The sequence below is a fragment of the Schistocerca nitens genome, chromosome 1, assembly GCF_023898315.1.
Source record: "Schistocerca nitens isolate TAMUIC-IGC-003100 chromosome 1, iqSchNite1.1, whole genome shotgun sequence".
NCBI classification, from domain to species: domain Eukaryota; kingdom Metazoa; phylum Arthropoda; class Insecta; order Orthoptera; family Acrididae; genus Schistocerca; species Schistocerca nitens.
Window position 1 is genome coordinate 63,217,631 of NC_064614.1, and position 19,249 is coordinate 63,236,879.

Below are 19,249 nucleotides of genomic sequence, written 5' to 3' on the forward strand. Positions count from 1 at the left end.
AACCAATAAAGTACACTCGATAAAGAAAAAAAACGTTTGTTACTTACCAAAGGAAATAATCAGTAGCTGTAGATACTTAGCAAATTACATCTTATGACATACCAGCAAATTAGTTTCTGTTTAACTTCTCATTCCACACGCTGTTAAATGCTGTTTTAAAAAAAATCATCTATCCCTTCTGAAAAACTGTAGTTTCTTTCATATCTCGGTAGATAAACAGATTTTGGATATTTATCATGCGACGAAATACATGACTTTTTACAAGTTATCGTTTGCAAAAAAACGCTTTTAGATTTCTTGAACCGTTTACGAAATTTGCAGTTGATACAACCACATGGTTTACGACGAGCAGGACGAAGTATCGGTCGCGTCGCAAGCGACCCGCACACGGTCACCGCACAGCCCATCCGCCGACATATCATTCAATATCTCGAGAACGGTGATAGCTATCGTTCTGCTCTCAGCTTTAAAAGCAATTTCGATATGTTGACTAAATTTCATACGCAATAATGTATTACCTAAAATGAACTGTACGCAAAGTCCACGCAATGCGTTTTTACCTCTGCACACTCATTAAAATTTCGTGTAAAGGTTTACGTAAATGCGATACAGCACGTAACCACGACGAATATCGAAAAGAAATTCGGCCCTTTATCGAGAGAAGATATCAGGCTGTAACATGCCCAAGAATCAAATTTTTCTACCGAATAGTTTCCTTGGAATCGGATGATAAGTATTTCATAGCTGCCGCCGCGTCCGCGCCAGCGGTTCGGCGAAAGTTCTTGTGGCCCGGGGTTGCGTACCTGACGTCACGCTCAGCGCGTTCTGTGATTGGCGGCGCGCACCTGGGGCGCGTCACGCGGCAGCGGAAGCGGTTCGACATGGGCAAACCGCGACGCAGAGCCCGCCGCGCCTTGCCGCTGACGCCGTTTCCATGGCAACCACGCCGCTGACGCGCGGTTTTGACGCGCGGCAGCCCTAGTGGGAACCGGCCTTTACCGGGACCGCGCCGCATTAAAGCCGGCTGACGTTGCCGATGAGGCCGCCGTCGCAGTTTGCACTCTGCTCTGCCAGCACACCCCGCTCCCCACGGATTAGCATTATTAGTGCCAACAACGACAGTGAAACGGCGCCAAAGCTAAACGCTGCCGCCGCACCCGTCACTCCTGGTCTACATTGCGATTAAATCCCGTGGTACTGACTCCCTGTCTAATGATGGCCAGATAACGTTAGAACACTGCGATACCACTGAATGTGTGCAACGTAATTAATAGCTATACTTACAAACGGCCCTGCCGATTCCTATCAGCATGTATTAAATGCAGTACCGACAGGTTTTGCCACGTAAAGTTTATAATAATATCACCGTATAGGCAGCTGATGCTCTTACTAATGATACGAAAATTTGCTACTAGCAAGTGCTCGAATAGATTACTGATTATAATCCCACGCTGCCTTATTTAAGGACATGACCACATTACTATTAGAATCACAGTGTCCTAATACTTGCTAATTGTTTGTTGACACTGAAACAATTTTAATACCAGCCCGGATATTTATTTACTTCTGGTGTAAAGACCTTCAACCGTTTGGTACGTAGCAGGTCGTACATCGTGTGATTTTACATGTTGTATCATACAAATTCAGTTTCATTACTAGTACAATTTTTTCTTGAAAATTTTACAAGAGGATAAAATAAAAAAATAACACACAAAATATTTATAATTAGTGCAAATGTATACACACATTTTTTATTAAACATGTTACTAACTTAGACAATGATAATAAATAGGATACATAATAGGCTCGCATTCAGGAGGACGACGGTTCAATCGCGCGTCCGGCCATCCTGATTTTGGTTTTCCGCGATTTCCCTAAATCGCTCCAGGCAAATGCCGGGATGGTTCCTTTGAAAGGGCACGGCCGACTTCCTTCCCCATCCTTCCCTAATCCGATGAGACCGATGACCTCAGCAGTTAAGTCCCATAGTGCTCAGAGCCATTTGAACCTCGCAGTGTGGTCTCTTCCTCCAAACAACCCAACACAACATAATAGGTTGTGGATGTATTTGAAATTGAAAGTGTTTTTAATGGAACAAACAAGAGACGGCAATTTGAATTAGATAAGATGTGACAGTTCTTCCCTTCATACCTTCTACGTGTATGGTTACATCTGTTACATATATCTTGACAGTGATAATACTTCATTTAATGTATTGATTTGTTAGGTTGCAATGTGTTTCCGAACTTACGGAACAGTGGACATTGGGATAGAGCCACACTTGATAATGCGAAAGAAGAAGAAATGCCACATCTTACGATAGTATTACATGCTGTGAAATGGTATAACAGACAGCTACGGAGAGAGTTACATTTTCAGATTGATTCGATTTAGTGTTGACCGGCCGAAGTGGCCGTGCGGTTAAAGGCGCTGCAGTCTGGAACCGCAAGACCGCTACGGTCGCAGGTTCGAATCCTGCCTCGGGCATGGATGTTTGTGATGTCCTTAGGTTAGTTAGGTTTAACTAGTTCTAAGTTCTAGGGGACTAATGACCTCAGCAGTTGAGTCCCATAGTGCTCAGAGCCATTTGATTTAGTGTTGTAGAACCTTCGCTTACTTTTGCTGTGCTTGTATGTTTATCTCGTCTTCACTTCCTGTGTGTGATACAGCATCCGATTCCGTGTCTGTGTCGTTTACTATGTACTGCTGATCAGTCAGATGTGGAGAAAAGATGTTCAAATGTGTGTGAAATCTTATGGGACTTAACTGCTAAGGTCATCAGTCCCTAAGCTTACACACTACTTAACGTAAATTATCCTAAGGACAAACACCCATGCACAGTCGATGACTGCAGCTCCTTACACAGATGAGGAGCCTGTCGTATTTTAGCGTATACATGTAGTGCTCGCGATACTTCACCTGCTATTTCACCTGCTATGTTGTTCATAGACTTCCAGTCACTTTGTGTTAACTGTCCTACGTCCTGGTTTCCTAAACTCGGTCTTACGTGTCCTAGGGCATCGCAGATGAGCAATGAGTGTTCCCGTATGCCATTCTCACCACAGGCACAAGAGAGTGTCTGTTTTAGGCCAAACCTGTCGATATGCACAGGATACGCGCCGTGGGCCGTGAGAAAGTGCACCATGCCGTACTTCAAATTCATCCGCTCACGGACATATGGGAGTAACGAGTAGACTCGTCTTCCCTTATCAGTTGTGTTCCCTCCTGCTTACTGTGTCTTCTCCGGTTATTTCTTATTTTGTTACGTCTTCCCCTCTTCAGCCAGTAGGCAGCCGCTCTGTACCACGCACAGTGCCTCAGTCGAGATCGTGCCGATTAGGACAATCCGGATAGCGGCGCGTGTCAGCACGCCGCTTCCGGGATTCTGGCTGGTACCCCAGCCCCGGATCGAATCCACTTGGCGAATTAACGACGAGGGTCGATGACGTCTGCAAAATCTGTTGCGAATAACGTTAGTAGTACAGAAGCAATACATTAAAACATCATACATGATGGCTGAGGTTTTACTGTTTAGTGTAAAATCTGTTGGAAGTGCTCTCATTGTAAATTACTGTATGAATATGGTTGGAGTAATTTCCACGCAAATCTTACACTGCCTCAAAAACATATACACAGATTATAACCGTAATCATTTCCTTACTATGTTAAACCTTTAACATAAGATTATACCACCTAATGACTAATTATGACAGCATTTTAAATATTTCAACATTTTTCAAAATTCGCTCAACGATTATATGGAATACTGAATAAATTTTTGTTGCTCCTGGAAGCCGGTAGATCGGCAACCATCGACTGGGGACGGTGTAAGCAGATTGCCTGAATGCGTGCTTCTCTGTTGCAGAATGCCATGAAGCACGCCGGCAAGAACAACATGAAGATGTTCAGCGCCGTGACGCTGGGCGACGAGAAGCCGCCCAAGCTGCTCGACACCGGCCAGCGCACCGTCACCACCCCCATCAACAACAACAACACGACCACCACCAACCACAACAACAACAACACCACCGACCACAACCACCAGCCGCCGCCTCCGCACCCTCCTACCCCGACGACCCCAGCGCAGGTGAGTGCCGGCTTTTCTCTTCGTATCTTTTCGAGGCTTTTTTATTTCTATTAATATTCATTTATCTTTTTCTGGGTGGGCACGATAGCTTGGAAAATTTAAGAGAACGAAATCATTCCACCAGGATGTTAGCTGTGCACTTGAAAATGAGCAAGTGCTCGAAGCTCACCTGTACTCATGTAAATTGAAAGACTGGTGGAAATGATGTTCATTTAATCTTCTGTCATTTAATCCGCCAAAATCACCTGCAAAATTGTGTTACTGGACTTTATTTAAGACTAGATCTACAGAGAAATGAATCACCTAATGATCTGATAAAAGAAACGATATTCGCTGGTTCAGTCCTTATTTACTTCTTTACAGATTTCCTAACTTTCTTGTCCACATGCAAGAGTTATTGGGTTTTAGTGGTATCCACCATTTTATTGATAAACTGGAATACATTTGGCACGTTGCCTGCAAATTGTTTGTTACATAATTTTATCTTTATATAGTATCATGTGATTCAATAGCAGAGGTATAGTGACTACCTACGAAATTCAGTGCTTCACATCTCCACGATTAGACGACAAAGTGTGCTCCCGATTTTGACGGATCTTTCTCATTGCCTAATGGGAATGAGAACAATGTGGCAAAATTAATAACATGCCAAGTAGTAACGCAGTCTCGGAGGTACAAGAATATGCTTAACTTTATTGATTTACGAGGTGCCTTGAAGTTATTAACAATCTGATTTTTTTCCCCCTCAGATCTGGAACCAGGTAGAAACCTAAACGTTCTGTCTTAGACTAAACGTGCACTTATTGTGACTGCCTGACACGGGTGTGCACTATTTTTGATATTGAAAATGGCGACGTTTTCATTACAAGAACAGCGTGTAATCATTCGTTTTCTCCATTTGAGTGGTGTGACGGCGGCTGAAATACATCGCCAGTTTAGTGAGAGATGAGGTGGTGCTGTCGTGGATGTGTGTAATGCGCGTTCGTGGGTGTGACTCTTCAAAGAAGGCAGAACGTCGTGTGACAACAGACGAGAGCGATCTCGGCTCCACAGCAGCCGGTCTGATGACGGGATGGAGAAAGTTCTTCTGGAGGATCTTCTCATTTCCGTGGAATGTGTGCACACAATCCAGCATGAAGACCAGTAAATGCGAAAAGTGTCCTTCAGGTGGGTGGCGGAACCACAAGGTTGCGCGCTTGGCATGTTGCCAGTCAATAGCGACCCGTGATGACAGCGTTGAGACTTTTTCGTCGACGGTGACAATGTATGGGACACGGATGCCATTTTCAAACACACTACTCATTGCTTTCCAAAGAGCACCACGGTGACAGATGCATCCTACCAAGATGTCTGGAACAATAAGCTCCTTACAGCACTGCGTGTAGAACGGCGGCCAAAAACTGCACGTGTACTTCTACATGAAGATAGTGCTGCAGCTCCTCTCGCGAAAGCTATGTTGCTGTTTCTTCGTGACCACAACTTTGAAATGATTTGTCGCGCTCAGTACGAATTTTGGCTGTTTCCAGCGATGGAAGACACACTCCGTGGTCACACGTTCGCTAACGAAGCTGCTATTGCAGCAGCGATTTTCCAGTGGTCAAACTAGACTCTTAAAGAATCGTTCGTAGCGGCCATGAAACGATGCGAAAATTGTGTACGGCTACAAGGTGATCACGTTGAGAAATACCACTAGTTTCAGAGATGTCGCTAATTTGCGAGAAAAAAATCGAAGGTGGTGTAAGTTGAATACACCTCGTGTTAGCCTGATGATGGTGCTCGAACACTGACCTTTTCGTTCCGCAGGTAGTTTCAACCTAGCACGCCTCACAGGCTGTCTGAAGAACACATCTTCGGCTGCTTTTTAAACCCACCACAAAAACTATATAATAAACTTTGAAGTTGCCATTTGGCGCTCTGCATCCTGGATAGATTGCGGATATGTCTTATTAATACCGAGCGAGGTGGCGCAGTGGTTAGCACACTGGACTCGCATTCGGGAGGACGACGGTTCAATCCCGTCTCCGGCCATCCTGATTTAGGTTTTCCGTGATTTCCCTAAATCGTTTCAGGCAAATGCCGGGATGGTTCCTTTGAAAGGGCACGGCCGATTTCCTTCCCAATCCTTCCATAACCCGAGCTTGCGCTCCGTCTCTAATGACCTCGTTGTCGACGGGACGTTAAACACTAACCACCACCATCTTATTAATAATTACGTATTTAACGTAAGCTGCATTTACGATGCATCTTAAGAATCATGCGATTATGTGATTTATATATGCATCTGCACCAACTGACACTGGCAGCTACATATTCTCATTAAAATTTCTTAAGCTGACTGCATACATGTAAATCATATGATTATATTGCTGTATGATTATTACGAGACATCGACTTCGCCATACGCAAAAAGCAGTACATACAAGATACCGCCGATGACGGGCGAACACCCGCAACTCGTCCAATAAAATAAACTACCACCAAGAAGCAGGTTACGTCAAATACGTAATTGTTAATATGACGTATCTGCAAATATTTTAAACATTTTACGATCATTGAATTGAGCGTATACGGCGGACATTCATCTGAGCAAAAGCCAATTTACAAATGTGAGTTGTTATTCATTTCCTCTCCGACACACACACACACACACACACACACACACACACACACACACACACACACACTCTCTCTCTCTCTCTCTCACACACACACACACACACACACACACACACACACACACACACACACACACACACACACTCTGCGTAACGGCTCACATACTTGAGTAAAGAAGACTTCTCGCAGGGTTTGATCCGATTTGCAGACTAGCGGCAGCAAACGTCCATTCTGTGAGTGGGTTATCTTAAAAGCCGATAGCGCTGCTCCGCCTCCTGCCTTGGGCAGAAAATTTGATGCTCCTTCTTTTGTCTGCAGGGAAGCTACTCGGAGCCATGGCCGCCGGTATTTGAGAAAATCTCGGCAAACCTCAGTGTTTGCCCCGCGCTGTTTCTTTTTTTTCGCTCTCCGGGCTATTATTAATAATAATCGTGTTATAAATGCGGGATGGAGCCTAAATGTTGACTTTGCAACAAAGTTTGTTTCCTGTTTAAAGCGAGGCCCGGCGCTTGTTTTTCCGACCGCATCGCGAGGCCGCGGAAGGTACATACGGACTGGCTCCCTCGCGCACAAACACGACCTCTTTCCTCTCCCTACTTTCTCTCTGATTTATTTAACAAAAGGCCTCGCCAGTGAATCGCAGTTATCTCCTGGAAGATGCTTTTCTTTCGGGCAGGTAGGAGGGGCTGGTTTCCAGCTACCCACTACAAAGTCTCCAAGGATTACTGCTACTGTAGAGCTACCTCCCACGTTTCCATGTCGACGAACGTTTGTGTGCCACAGTGGGATCAGCCTTCCGACAGGCATGCGGGACACCGAAGAGTCTCAAGAGCTAGCAAACATTCGGCCATCCGGGTAAAAGTTTAGAAAATTTTCCCATGCAAAGGACACGGTCGATTTTCTTCGCTGCGGTAATTACCAGTGTTAAGTACGATTAAAGCGGTCCAGTTATTACTAATTGGTGACAATGACTAAATGACAATTACGCGTTTCAAGATACTGTTCTCGACAATGTCAGCACGGTTACCCTCTTCGGAATTATGAAGAGGCCAAGGACAAAGTACAGGGAGCGAAAGGTGATTCACAAATTGTGTACAGATGAACGCCGTAACAGGGATGAAGTAGTTGAGAAGGGAATGATAAAGAGTTGTATCCAGAAGAAATAAAAAATTTGAAGATATTTGATGAAATAATAATTCTGTCACAAGAAGCAAACGACTTCGACGAGCAGCAGAACGGAAGAGAGCGAGATATTATAAGATGAACAACTAAAAATGTGAAACAAGAAGAGTGAAATGTATGCTAATTAAATCGGGTGATGCTGACGGAGTTAAACATTAACAAACGATACACCAAATGTAGTAAATTAGTTTTGTCCTTTCGGCAGCAAAATGACTGACAGCGGAAAAAGCAGAGACGGTGTAAAATGTAGACCGGCAAAAGTAAAAAAAAAGCACTCTGAAACGGAGGAATTTGTTAACATCTAATATCATGTTAAGTCTTATGGAACCATTTCTGAAGGCATTTGAGTGGAATGTAGCCCCATACGGATGTGAAACGTGGATAATAAACAGTTCAGACAAGAAGAAAATGGAAGCCACGTGGTGCTACAGATGAATGCTGCAGATTAGGTGGGTTCATCGAATAACTAATAAGGAGCTACTGAATGGATTTGGGGGGAAAATGCGTGGCACAACCTTAGTAAAAGTTGTCCGTTGGTAGGACACATCCTGAGACATAAGGCAACCGCCAATTTGGTAATCGAGGAAAGTGTGAGAGCCTGGGAGACCAAGGCTCGAACACAGTAAGCACATTACATAGAATTTGTCTGCAGCAGATAGGTGTAGATGAAGAGGCTTGCACAGGATAAACTGGCGTCGAGAGCTGCATCAAACCAGTCTCCGGACAGCATTCTGTTGAGATGTAGGCGCGTTGTCTTGCTAATTTTTATACGTGATGGCCTACTCGTATGTTGTTCCCCAGAGTTTCTGCGTGTTATGTTTAGTTTCGCCTCATTATAACAGATTCTTGGGCTATTCTGGCACATCGTCGTCACAAAATGTAGCATTTTTCGATAAAAAGTTGCCGAAGCAAAACGTAAAATACAGCAGTTCACTAGGAATAACACGCACATTTACAAATACAGTGCCGGAGAATAAAAAAAATTCACGTGCAAAGACAACGTCGATTCTGATCCGATGACGGCGTATGCTACCTTGGGGGATGGTAAATGTATTGATAAAGCTTTCAAGGTCATCTGCCAACATAGTTTAGTGGCATAGCTATCGGCCATCTATGCTAGCCTTTCAAAGGAAATGCTCACGGCCAGAAGGCTCACGTGAAGCAAGCAGGCAACCATGCCACAGTGATGCACTCACGCTTCCTACAGCCAGCTGAGCGATGTTCAAAGAGGCCAAGTTGTGGCCTTCCGAGTGACAAGACTGTCACACAAGTTGAACGTGCTGCGTCTCCTGTGCAACTACGCTGCCTAACCAGTTCCCTGTACGTGCAGAATGTCGTTGGCCACGTTCCTTTGCCTTTATTGCAACAGGGAGGTGATGTGTTGTTGTAACAGGATAATGCGTGCTCTGCAGCACATGTAGTAACTTCCCCGGCCAGCTCTATTTCCGACCTAGTCTCGTGTCGATTACATGTGGCATATAACGGTACGAGAAGTGACACGTGCGACTCATCAACCAACAACTCTTGCAGAACTACGTGAACAGGTACAGCAGGCGTGGCATAAAGACGGTATTCGTCATCTGTACGATCGACTGGATGCCAGAATCAGCGGCTACATTGCCATCCGTGGAGCTACACCATATGCTGTCATTAATGTCTGAGCATAGATTGATGACTGGTACCTCTGAACCGCTTGTGCTAGTCATCTGTAAATGTAATCGTCTCATACACTACATATGCACTGTTTCAGCAACGTACCTTGAGTGAATCGTAAACCTCTAGAAAGGGTACTAATTTTTTCCGTCTATGTATGTAAACGCATGCACCTCAAAACCAAAATAAATTCACGAAGCCGGCCGGAGTGGCCGAGCGGTTCTAGGCACTACAGTCTGGAATCGAGCGACCGCTACGGTCGCAGATTCGAATCCTGCCTCGGGCATGGGTGTGTGTGATGTCCTTAGGTTAGTTAGGTTTAAGTAGTTCTAAGTTCTAGGGGACTGATGACCTCGGAAGTTGGGTCCCATAGTGCTCAGAGCCATTTGAAATTCTCGAAACACACCGTGCTTACCAAAATCAAACGTCATTCATGAAGTGATTGCTAGCAGAAATTCCTTTCTTTATAGACGTAATTTTCGTGCAGGTCACAAACTTCCCTCACATACATTGTGTAATTAATGAAAGGAAATTAAATACTATTCAAAAAATCGAATCTAATGTTCAAATTCGGCAACAGATCTAGCCGTTTGCTGCCTAGAGCAGGTGTGGGAAATTAGTGATCCGCTAATGGTTTTTGGCAGCCTGCATGACGGTCAGAATTTTTATGTAAGAATTCATATCTTTTCTGAAATGCAAAGTTAACTCATGCGTGGAATCATTTTGAAAGGTGCGGCCCTCCGCTAACTTCTGAATCCACGAAGTGTCCATCGAAGACGTTTGGCACTCTACGTCTTCATCACGTGTAAACATGAACAGACTAACTGAAGAACCCTGTGACGAATAGTGCAGCCCATATACGTATAATGTTTTGCCCCTCATTCCGGGACAAACTTTGTAAGCGTCCCAGACAGATGAAGACAACTGTAGGATTGGTCGAACAGCTGCAGAAGTCGAACCTTACACAGTAATTGCGCGCACTGCTTTACTTTTAAGCTGTCTCTCTTTACACCGGGCAGTGATACCTGCTTGTGTTGGTGCACTTGGTGACAAGTTTGTCAAGCTATCACCGGCGTGACGTTGGCGGTAATAGGTGAGGCAGCTGGTATTGGTGAGGCGGCGGCGGCGGCGGCAGATGGCCCGTCGCGCGGTGCCTGCCGGGTAATAAATATCCGGGATCCCACACAGGCCATTGTGCGGTGCCAGGCGGCCGCGTTGCGTGCGTGAGAGAGTGCGTGCGGCCGATGGCTGCGTGGCGGGCAGGGCAGCACGGGGCAGACCGAGGGCATCGACCAGCGCCACCGCAGCCGCGTGCGCCGTTTCCGTCGGGAAACACACGGCTGCTCTGGCCTGCAGTTCTGTGGGCCGCTGATAGCCACTGCCACTGCTGAATACGAGGGGGAACATTACTGTAAGCCAAGTACCGGTCGAGTTTCGCTGGAAATGGTTTTTCCTGTTGTAACCACAAATTGTGGTCCTAAATTTTTAGCCGGCTGAAGTGGCCGTGCGGTTCTAGGCGCTGCAGTCTGGAACCGCGAGACCACTACGGTCGCAGGTTCGAATCCTGCTTCGGGCATGGATGTGTGTGATGTCCTTAGGTTAGTTAGGTTTAAGTAGTTCTAAGTTCTAGGGGACTAATGACCTGAGAAGTTGAGTCCCATAGTGCTCAGAGCCATTTGAACCTTTTGAACCATCCTAAATTTTTAAATGCTGTGCCATTTTCATTGTCAACCACATTTCAACCGAGCTTACTACCGAGAAGATTGCCCCAAAAGCACCTACACAACGACTTCAGTCGCATTTTCATAAATGTTCTAGCTGCTTGCAGATTCCTGTAGCCCACCTGACATGGATTGGTGTTACACACTCAAAGTTGTGGGACACCACCTAATATCGTGTCGGATCTCGTTTTGCCAACGTAATGCAGGAACTGAACGTGGCCTGGACTCTACAAGTCGTTCAATACCCCGCAGAAATATTGAGCCATGCTGCCCCTATGCCATCCACAATTGGAAAGTATTGCCAAGTGCAGGATTTTGTGCACCAACTGACCTCTCGATTATGTCCCAAAACAATCGTTGGATCTTCAAAATGGTTCAAATGGCTCTGAGCACTATGGGACTTAACATCTGAGGTCATCAGTCCCCTAGAACTTAGAACTACTTAAACCTAACTAACCTAAGGACATCACACACATCCATGCCCGAGGCAGGATTCGAACCTGCGACCGTAGCAGTCCCGCGGTTCCGGACTGAAGCGACTAGAACCGCTCGGCAACAACGGCCGGCCGTTGGATCTTGTCGAGCGATCTGGATGGCTAAATCATTCGCTCGAATTGTCTGAAATGTTCTTCAAACCAATCGCGAAGAATTGTGGACCCATGAAATCGAGCATTGTCATCCATAAAAATTCCATCGTGTTTTGGGAACGTGAAGTCTCCGGGTAATCGAACACAACCATTTCCGGTCAATGATCGGTTGAGCTGGCCCACAGGGCACAGTCCGTTCCATGAAAGCACAGCCCACGCCATTATCGGGCCACCACGAGCTTGCACAGTGCCTTGTTGGCAACTTCGGTCCATGGCTTCGTGGGGTTAACGCTACACTCGAATCCTGCCATCAGCTCTTACTAACTGAAGTCTGGCGTCACCTGAAAAGGCCACGGTTTTCCAGTAGTCTATGGTCCAACCGAAATGGTCACGAGCCCAAGAAAGGCGCTGCAGGCGTTGTCATATTGCTAGCAAAGGCATTCGCGAAGGTCGTGTGCTGCCATAGCCCATTAACGGCTACTTTCGCCGCACTTGTCCTAATGGATACCTCCCAGGTTGATTTCTGCGGTAATTTCAGGCAGTGTTGCTTGTCTGTTAGCACCGACAACGGTCGTTAAGTAAAGGCCGTCGTCCATTGCAGTGTCAGTGGTGAGAGTTAATGCCTGCAATTCGGTAATCGCGGCACACACTTGACACTGTGAATCTCGGAATACTGAATTTCCAAACGATTTCAGAACTGAAATGACCCATACGTCTAGCTCCAACTCTAATTCCCCCATGTACGCGATACTACCGCCATCTGCGTATGTGCATATCGCGATCCCATGAGTTTTGTCAGCTCACTGTACCTACTGCATTGTGAAACAGTGATTTTGTGTGTCTTTATTACACATCCGATCACTTTCTATAGTGGACACGGTGTTATAAAGCAAAACAAATCACTCGTAGAAATAATACCTAGCTGATATAAGGGTTCTCATTTTTCGTGGCTGGTAACATTATTTTTCCCGTCTCAGCTATGTAGGCGGTTCCAACATCAGTGCACAAGGAACGACCTTAATGACATGTGCTAGACATGAGGGAGTACTTCGCTTGGCACCTGAGGAGCTATATTGGGGAAAAACTATAGGGAAAGAAATACATACAGCTAATAATTGATACCGAAGGGTGCAAGTGTTCCACTGAGATGAGGTTCGCACAACAAAGGAATTCGTGGCGGGCAGATCGAACAGTTCAGAAGAAAAAATCAAAAACATCGTTTACACTGTTGCAGTATCTTGAGATGTAAGCGTGGCGCCGTTAAAATCTGTAGATTCGTAGGAAAAAATGCCACCACAGCACCCATATTTCTGGGAAACTTCAGTAAAACGTAGATTGGGATGATTGAGCGCAGATTTCTCCTCCTGAATAGGAATACAGTCTCTGATCTGTGCATTTTGTCTCCAGGTGGAAAGTTAATGTTGTGGCACAAAATGATGTGCTTATCGCGCGGTCCCTAAACATCTTTAGCCTATAATATTATGGGTGGAATTAGATATCACCGACCTATCCTAAAAATTCTTAACATTTACTTATTTTTCCCGGGCAACAAATTCGTCCTGAGACGCAGATTGTGATGAATAGGTAACTTGTCGAAATTCACAGCAACCCTGAGGTGCGAAAGTTGTGTGCGCCGCTTCTCTCTCTCTCTCTCTCTCTCTCTCTCTCTCTCTCTCTCTCTCTCTCTCTGTGTGTGTGTGTGTGTGTGTGTGTGTGTGTGTGTGTGTGTGTGTGTGTGTGTGTGTGTGTGTGTTTGAGAGAGAGAGAGAGAGAGAGAGAGAGAGAGAGAGAGAGAGAGAGCCGGCATTTTCCTGACAAGGTGCGAAAACCACCTACAAAGCTAAAGCCGGTACGCCGTGATGATGCGAACTGTATCTCAACGTATTTCCCTGTCTCGTGCTTTGCGCTTTAAGATAGTTGAGTAGGTTTTGCAGTTGTAGGATTGTTCCGGACGAAGTGTAGTTAAAATATCTGTCAGCACTGTTGGAATCAGATTTCGCTCCCTTTTCCCATTCTTGTGTATCTACGCTAGATTCAACGTTTCTGTTTCACTGGCAAACAAGCTTTATCATTCTGTTTGTAAAATTTAATAATAGCAGTAAGACTGTGCCATTTTGGATGGCCAGATATGTACGTCGATCCGTTAAGTCATCCAGAAATTCCTGACATAATGACCGCATTAATAATTTCGCTGTGATGCAACGTTTCAACGAAGCTGCATTGCATTTTCGTAGCCTTATGTCATCAGCGTCATGTTTATCGGCGGGGATGGGAGGGCGATTGTGGGTTGTCAGAATCAAAACTGCCACTTTATATAAATTAGTTGGTCAGTTTTGAGACATTTCATACAAGACGTAAATTTTAATGGTGGGACAAGAAACTATTTACCCGTATCCCGAAGGACTGATGGATATTCACTCACTTCCAGAAGCGTACTATAATTCTGTAATGAATAAAAATTCCTGGGGTGGTAAGTTAACCCTCGTGCTGCTCGCTCGCCCAGTGGATGCCTATGCCGAAGTACGAAAATTTTTCAAACATTAAAGCAGAAGAGTTGTTCCGTGACGAAAATATTCGAGGAAGATTTCGTCAGCGAATTATATCGAGAAAGTCTCTATTCGCCTATTGACATACCTTGTAATAAGAATATTCATGGAAGCATAAAAGAACTAAGCAGACTAAAGAGGCAAGTTGAATTGAACAAGAACCCATTTCCTGTATACTGCAGCAGACGGTACCATCGACCTCACAGAACGCTCCATTGTTTTGAAAGCTGGGGAAGACTTGTTTGTTGATCCTTACACGGCCGACAGACTTCCGTCCCCCCTTGTAGGGCCACAAAGACAATCCTCCCCCTTGCTCAGGCCAGTATGGCTCGAGAGACATCAGGACCCCCCTGTTTAACCGCCGCCGGCCTGGGTAGTCATCGCGAAGATGCGCCAAGTTTCGTGGCAACAATGGAGGGAATATAATCCCTGCTGCTGCGTGGGGCGGGCTGACATACATTATGTAAAAGCCGTGATGGAATAACTGGTGCGCGGGACAAGTCGAGAATATAAACCGACGGGCTGTATTACGGAGCTCGGCCGCCGGTGGCCCGAATAAAATTATGGAAATTTGGAGGGCGGCAGCGTGGTGGCTTTCGTGATCGCGTGCGCGGCTATCTTCACGCTACGCCCTCGTACCTAGGAATAAGAAACAAAGCCCGTCTCCTTCCGGGAACTTAAAAAACACTTTGCTCCTTTAGAAAAGGCTACTTCTCTTCTACGGCCCGCCTTTCTGCTTAGAAACTTATCTGGCTAACGAACCTGTAATCTAGACATCGTTATTCCATTATGTAGGGGCAATTATCTTCTAAATCACAGGTCCTTGTGTTCATAAAATCTAAAATGATTTCGCGTTTCTCCGTTCCAGCGCGTGTCGTGTGATAAAAAAGAAAACTACTCCAGCGCTTGTGGCTCAATATCAACGTAATTACGTACAAAGTACTCCCGTTCGCAGAAGGGCATAATACCGCCCAAGTCAGGGAGGTAAAGGAAGTATAACAGTGTCTTCTCTGAGTATAGGCTATTTGTTACTGAAGTCACCCGCCACGTTTTTTGTCTGTATGTGACGCATAACCTCAGGAACAACTGTAGGGATTTTAATACGATTTTTACTAACGGACAGAAGTTGGTTTCCTGTTGTGCACTAGGCCTCCCGTGGACATTGTCGGAAACACGTGGTGCGGTCATCAAGGGTACAGGAGTGGACCTTCGGCTCCGAAAGTCCATATCAATGATGTTTCCTTGAACGGTTCGCACGCACGCTGACACTTGTTGATGGCCCAGCATTGAAATCTGCAGCAATTTGCCGAAGGGTTGCACTTCTGTCACGTTGAGCGATCCTTTTAGTTGTCGTTGGTCCCCTTCTTGCAGGATCTTTTTTCAGCCGTAACAATGTCGGAGATTTGATGTTTTACCGGATTTCTGATATTCGCGGTACACTCGTGAAATGGTTGTATGGGAAAATCCCCACTTATGCAGGCTTCGCAAACCGCAGCGCCGTATTATGCCTGTTTATAAATCTCGGTATTTGAATACGCATGCCTACACCAGTTTCTTTGGCGCTCCGGTGTACCATCAAGTGGTTCAGCACGTTCTTGTCAAAAACTCAAGACAAGACGAACGATGCGTCCTCGCTCCCAGCAGCAATAATACCGGCGTCGACCAACTGATGCGTGGTGCCACTCGTGTGAAGTCGGGGCAGAACGCCAGTTATAAATAAAAATTAGTAATGGAATTACTGTGTACTAACGTTGTACCTTTCGAAAAATTCATATCTATACCTTTTTCAGTTGTCACGTAAAAATCCAATTACTATTCGCTAAGTATGTGAGTCAAATTGTAATGAAGACCGCCCTACAGTATGATTCCGCAATGATGTTACAAACTTTCAGGGATGATGGAGAAGGCTGAATGTATCGATGTGGGACAAGGAACCCGAGTCCGGAGACACCCAGTCCTAAGACAAAAGAGAAAATTTTTGTGATACCTCTGACTGTACCGATGCTGTAGTTGCTAAGAAACATGGGCTGTAAAATGGATACTTTAAGAGCTTCGAGCACTTGTGTTTCTCAGAAACGAAGATAATCATCTCTGTTACTAATCAGGTGCCCATATCTCTTAAGATTTTAGAACCCGTGTTTACTACGATTTTTTTCTGGTTCTTATAGCAGACTGCAAATTTTATGCATGATCAGCTGAGGAAAACTTGCTTCTCCAAACAATTTTTGGCAATAAAGATGTTCAAAGCAGGAAACATACTAAGTCTAGTAAATCCCGTTAAGAGAGTTCCAGACTTCAGCCATTTTGATGTGGCTTAATATAAATTTAAACAAAAATTTTTCATTTCGGGTGAGATTTATCTCTGTCTATAATACGGCATCTTTTCTGTGATGACGTGAGGAATTGTGGTCTATTCCTTGGGTAGGATGTGCTAATGAGCGTAGCATATTAATAAGTCAACCACGTAACGTTCTTGGCTCAACGTTCAAAAGTATACAGTACACATGTTTACATGCTGCTTGTTTGCTTACTTGTTAACTTTCACAGTTTAACTTTCTCTTACCGACTTCAGCTTTCAAGGATACTCCGTTCGCTTTTAATGCACTTAAAAAACCTCGCGTCTGCTAAACATGACGTTAAAACTAAACCGAAAATCGTTGACGGAAAAAACCTCTTTGCTTGTGTGTGAGTGTAAAGAGATATGTTTTTTCTGCGAACTTTAGCTTCGCTCGTTTGATTTCTCGCCCACTACACGCTCTTTCGCTCCTCGCTTCCTAATTTGATTTCCGTTCCCAGAGTTCGCGACAGAAATTGCGAGCAGCTAACCCGTCTGAGCGCGCCTCTTTTGCTTTTTTTTTCCTTTATGCCGCGCGTGGCGTAATTCGCTTTGTATCGATTTCGGCTTGGCGACACGCCCCCGCTCTGCCGCTTTATCCCCGCCGCCAAGATTGCCGCCTTCTTCCCCGATGCGCGCGCGCAGCCCACGACGGAGATGAGCCGTGAAATGCACAGGCGTCCGCCGAGCGGAACTCGGACGTGTTTATGGCTGCGCATTTGCGGGGGGCGGATCTGTGGGGTCGGCCCCTGGTATTTGCTTCAACGGCTCGTTACTGCCGTTGTGGCTCGGAAATAATTGTGGAGCGGTAGCTGTCCATACTCTGCTAGACACTTGCTAAGGAACGGAGAAATTGTTGCACAGAAATAATCATCGGCAATGACGGACGACATGGAACACAGAACACACGTAATAGAGGCGGAGTGGTATATTTATGACGGAAAATGGTACAGATCTCATCATATGGTAAAGCAGGATAACAGACATAAATAAGGATCACGTCTGATACAGGTCAGACTCCAAACATAAAGGCCAATTCGGACTCTCACTAACGAATATGTCCTGGCCGGGCACTAATGCGCATTTTGCACCTGTTATTGGTGCTGGATAAAAATGGTTCAAATGGCTCTGAGCACTATAGGACTTAACATCAGAGGTCATCAGTCCCCTAGAACTTAGAACTACTTAAACCTAACTAACCTAAGGACATCACAGACTGAAGCGCCTAGAACCGCACGGCCACACCGGCCGGCCGCCTGTTATCTTACAAGGTACATACTGTCCTTGACGGCTATTTTTTATGCTAGGGACGATTTACACGGACGAGCGTGCTAATTACAGCAGTGGCGTTCAGATGAAATGTCTTAGCTCTTCAAAGATAGGTATCCCTTCTTCTTCTTCCTGTACTCGACTTCACTCCGACGTCAGTCGCGTACGAAGTGTATGAAGAACCATCGTATTAGCCTGCCCTCAAAGTGTCGATTTGCAGCAAACCCGTCTGTGAATGTTCATGCTTGTGTTCCTGGGATGTAGCTTGATGGAAATGAAATGACTGGACTGTATTTTCGTGTACTGCGTGTCGCATTTACGTGACGTGCAGTGTACCTTTTAGTCAACACAGTTAATGGAGGTTATGTGATACCACTGTGCCACAGAAGTCAAACGCGGGAGCAGCAGTTGCCCCTCACCCTCTATCTACTTACCTCTTTCTCCGCCACACCCAAATGACAAGGCGCGGGAGCGACCATCATATTGGATCTCTCGGTGGGGCGTGGGCGAAGGAAACGCCGAGAGCGAGCCCCCCCCCCCCCCCCCCCCTTATAATTCCGCGGCCTGAAAGGCTCGCATGAATAAGCCATCAGGTCACAATACAAGCCAATTTCGTGTTGCTTTTAGGGACGTCACGGGGAGGATTCCCCGATGATGAATGACGGGTAAACGAGTCTTTGTTCCTCGCCCACTGGTCGGAGGTAGGGTGGACTCTGGCGGAGACATGCTACTAAAATTACATTTGCACGCATGTCGCGACCTACTTGGACGGATTGGGGGCGGCGCAGCTCATCCTGATCTATGGTCTTACTCATTAATCTACCAATACTCGCCGTGAGAATGGATAGCACTAAGCAAACGAAACGCCGGGAGTGCAGCTACTGGAATTTTCTAGTTCGTTATTAGAATAGGATTAACCTGGACAGTCAGTGGGGAAAACACCTGTACAGTGTGTTTCAAAAAGAAAGGCGTGTTTGCAAAATTCCATATTTATTGAAAAAAACATACTACGAATGAATCGCAAAATATTCACAAGTAAGTTCGTCTTCCTATGCTATTACAAATGCTCTGTGCCCACCAGCAGCAGTACGAACAACTATCTAGACGATAGCTAACTCTGTCATAAACTTTACGCAATGTATATGCTTTTACGTCCGTCCCGATAGCTGAGTGGTTGCCGGCACGGTAGCTCGGCGTGTTCGGTCAGAGGGTTAGCTGCCCTCTGTAATAAAAAAAACTGAGTTAATCGATCA

The 19,249-nt window shown here is 45.5% G+C and overlaps 1 protein-coding gene across 4 annotated transcripts in view; it reads left to right on the forward strand.

Moving 5' to 3' along the window:
- LOC126241267 (fibrosin-1-like protein) overlaps positions 1-19,249 on the forward strand; it is a 739,110-nt gene that overhangs the window by 362,383 nt on the left and 357,478 nt on the right. For all 4 annotated transcript variants that reach the window (XM_049947992.1, XM_049947994.1, XM_049947995.1 and 1 more), the window contains exon 2: positions 3,866-4,087. In XM_049947992.1, coding sequence (XP_049803949.1) covers positions 3,866-4,087 — 222 coding nt within the window. The remainder of the gene's footprint in view (positions 1-3,865; positions 4,088-19,249) is intronic.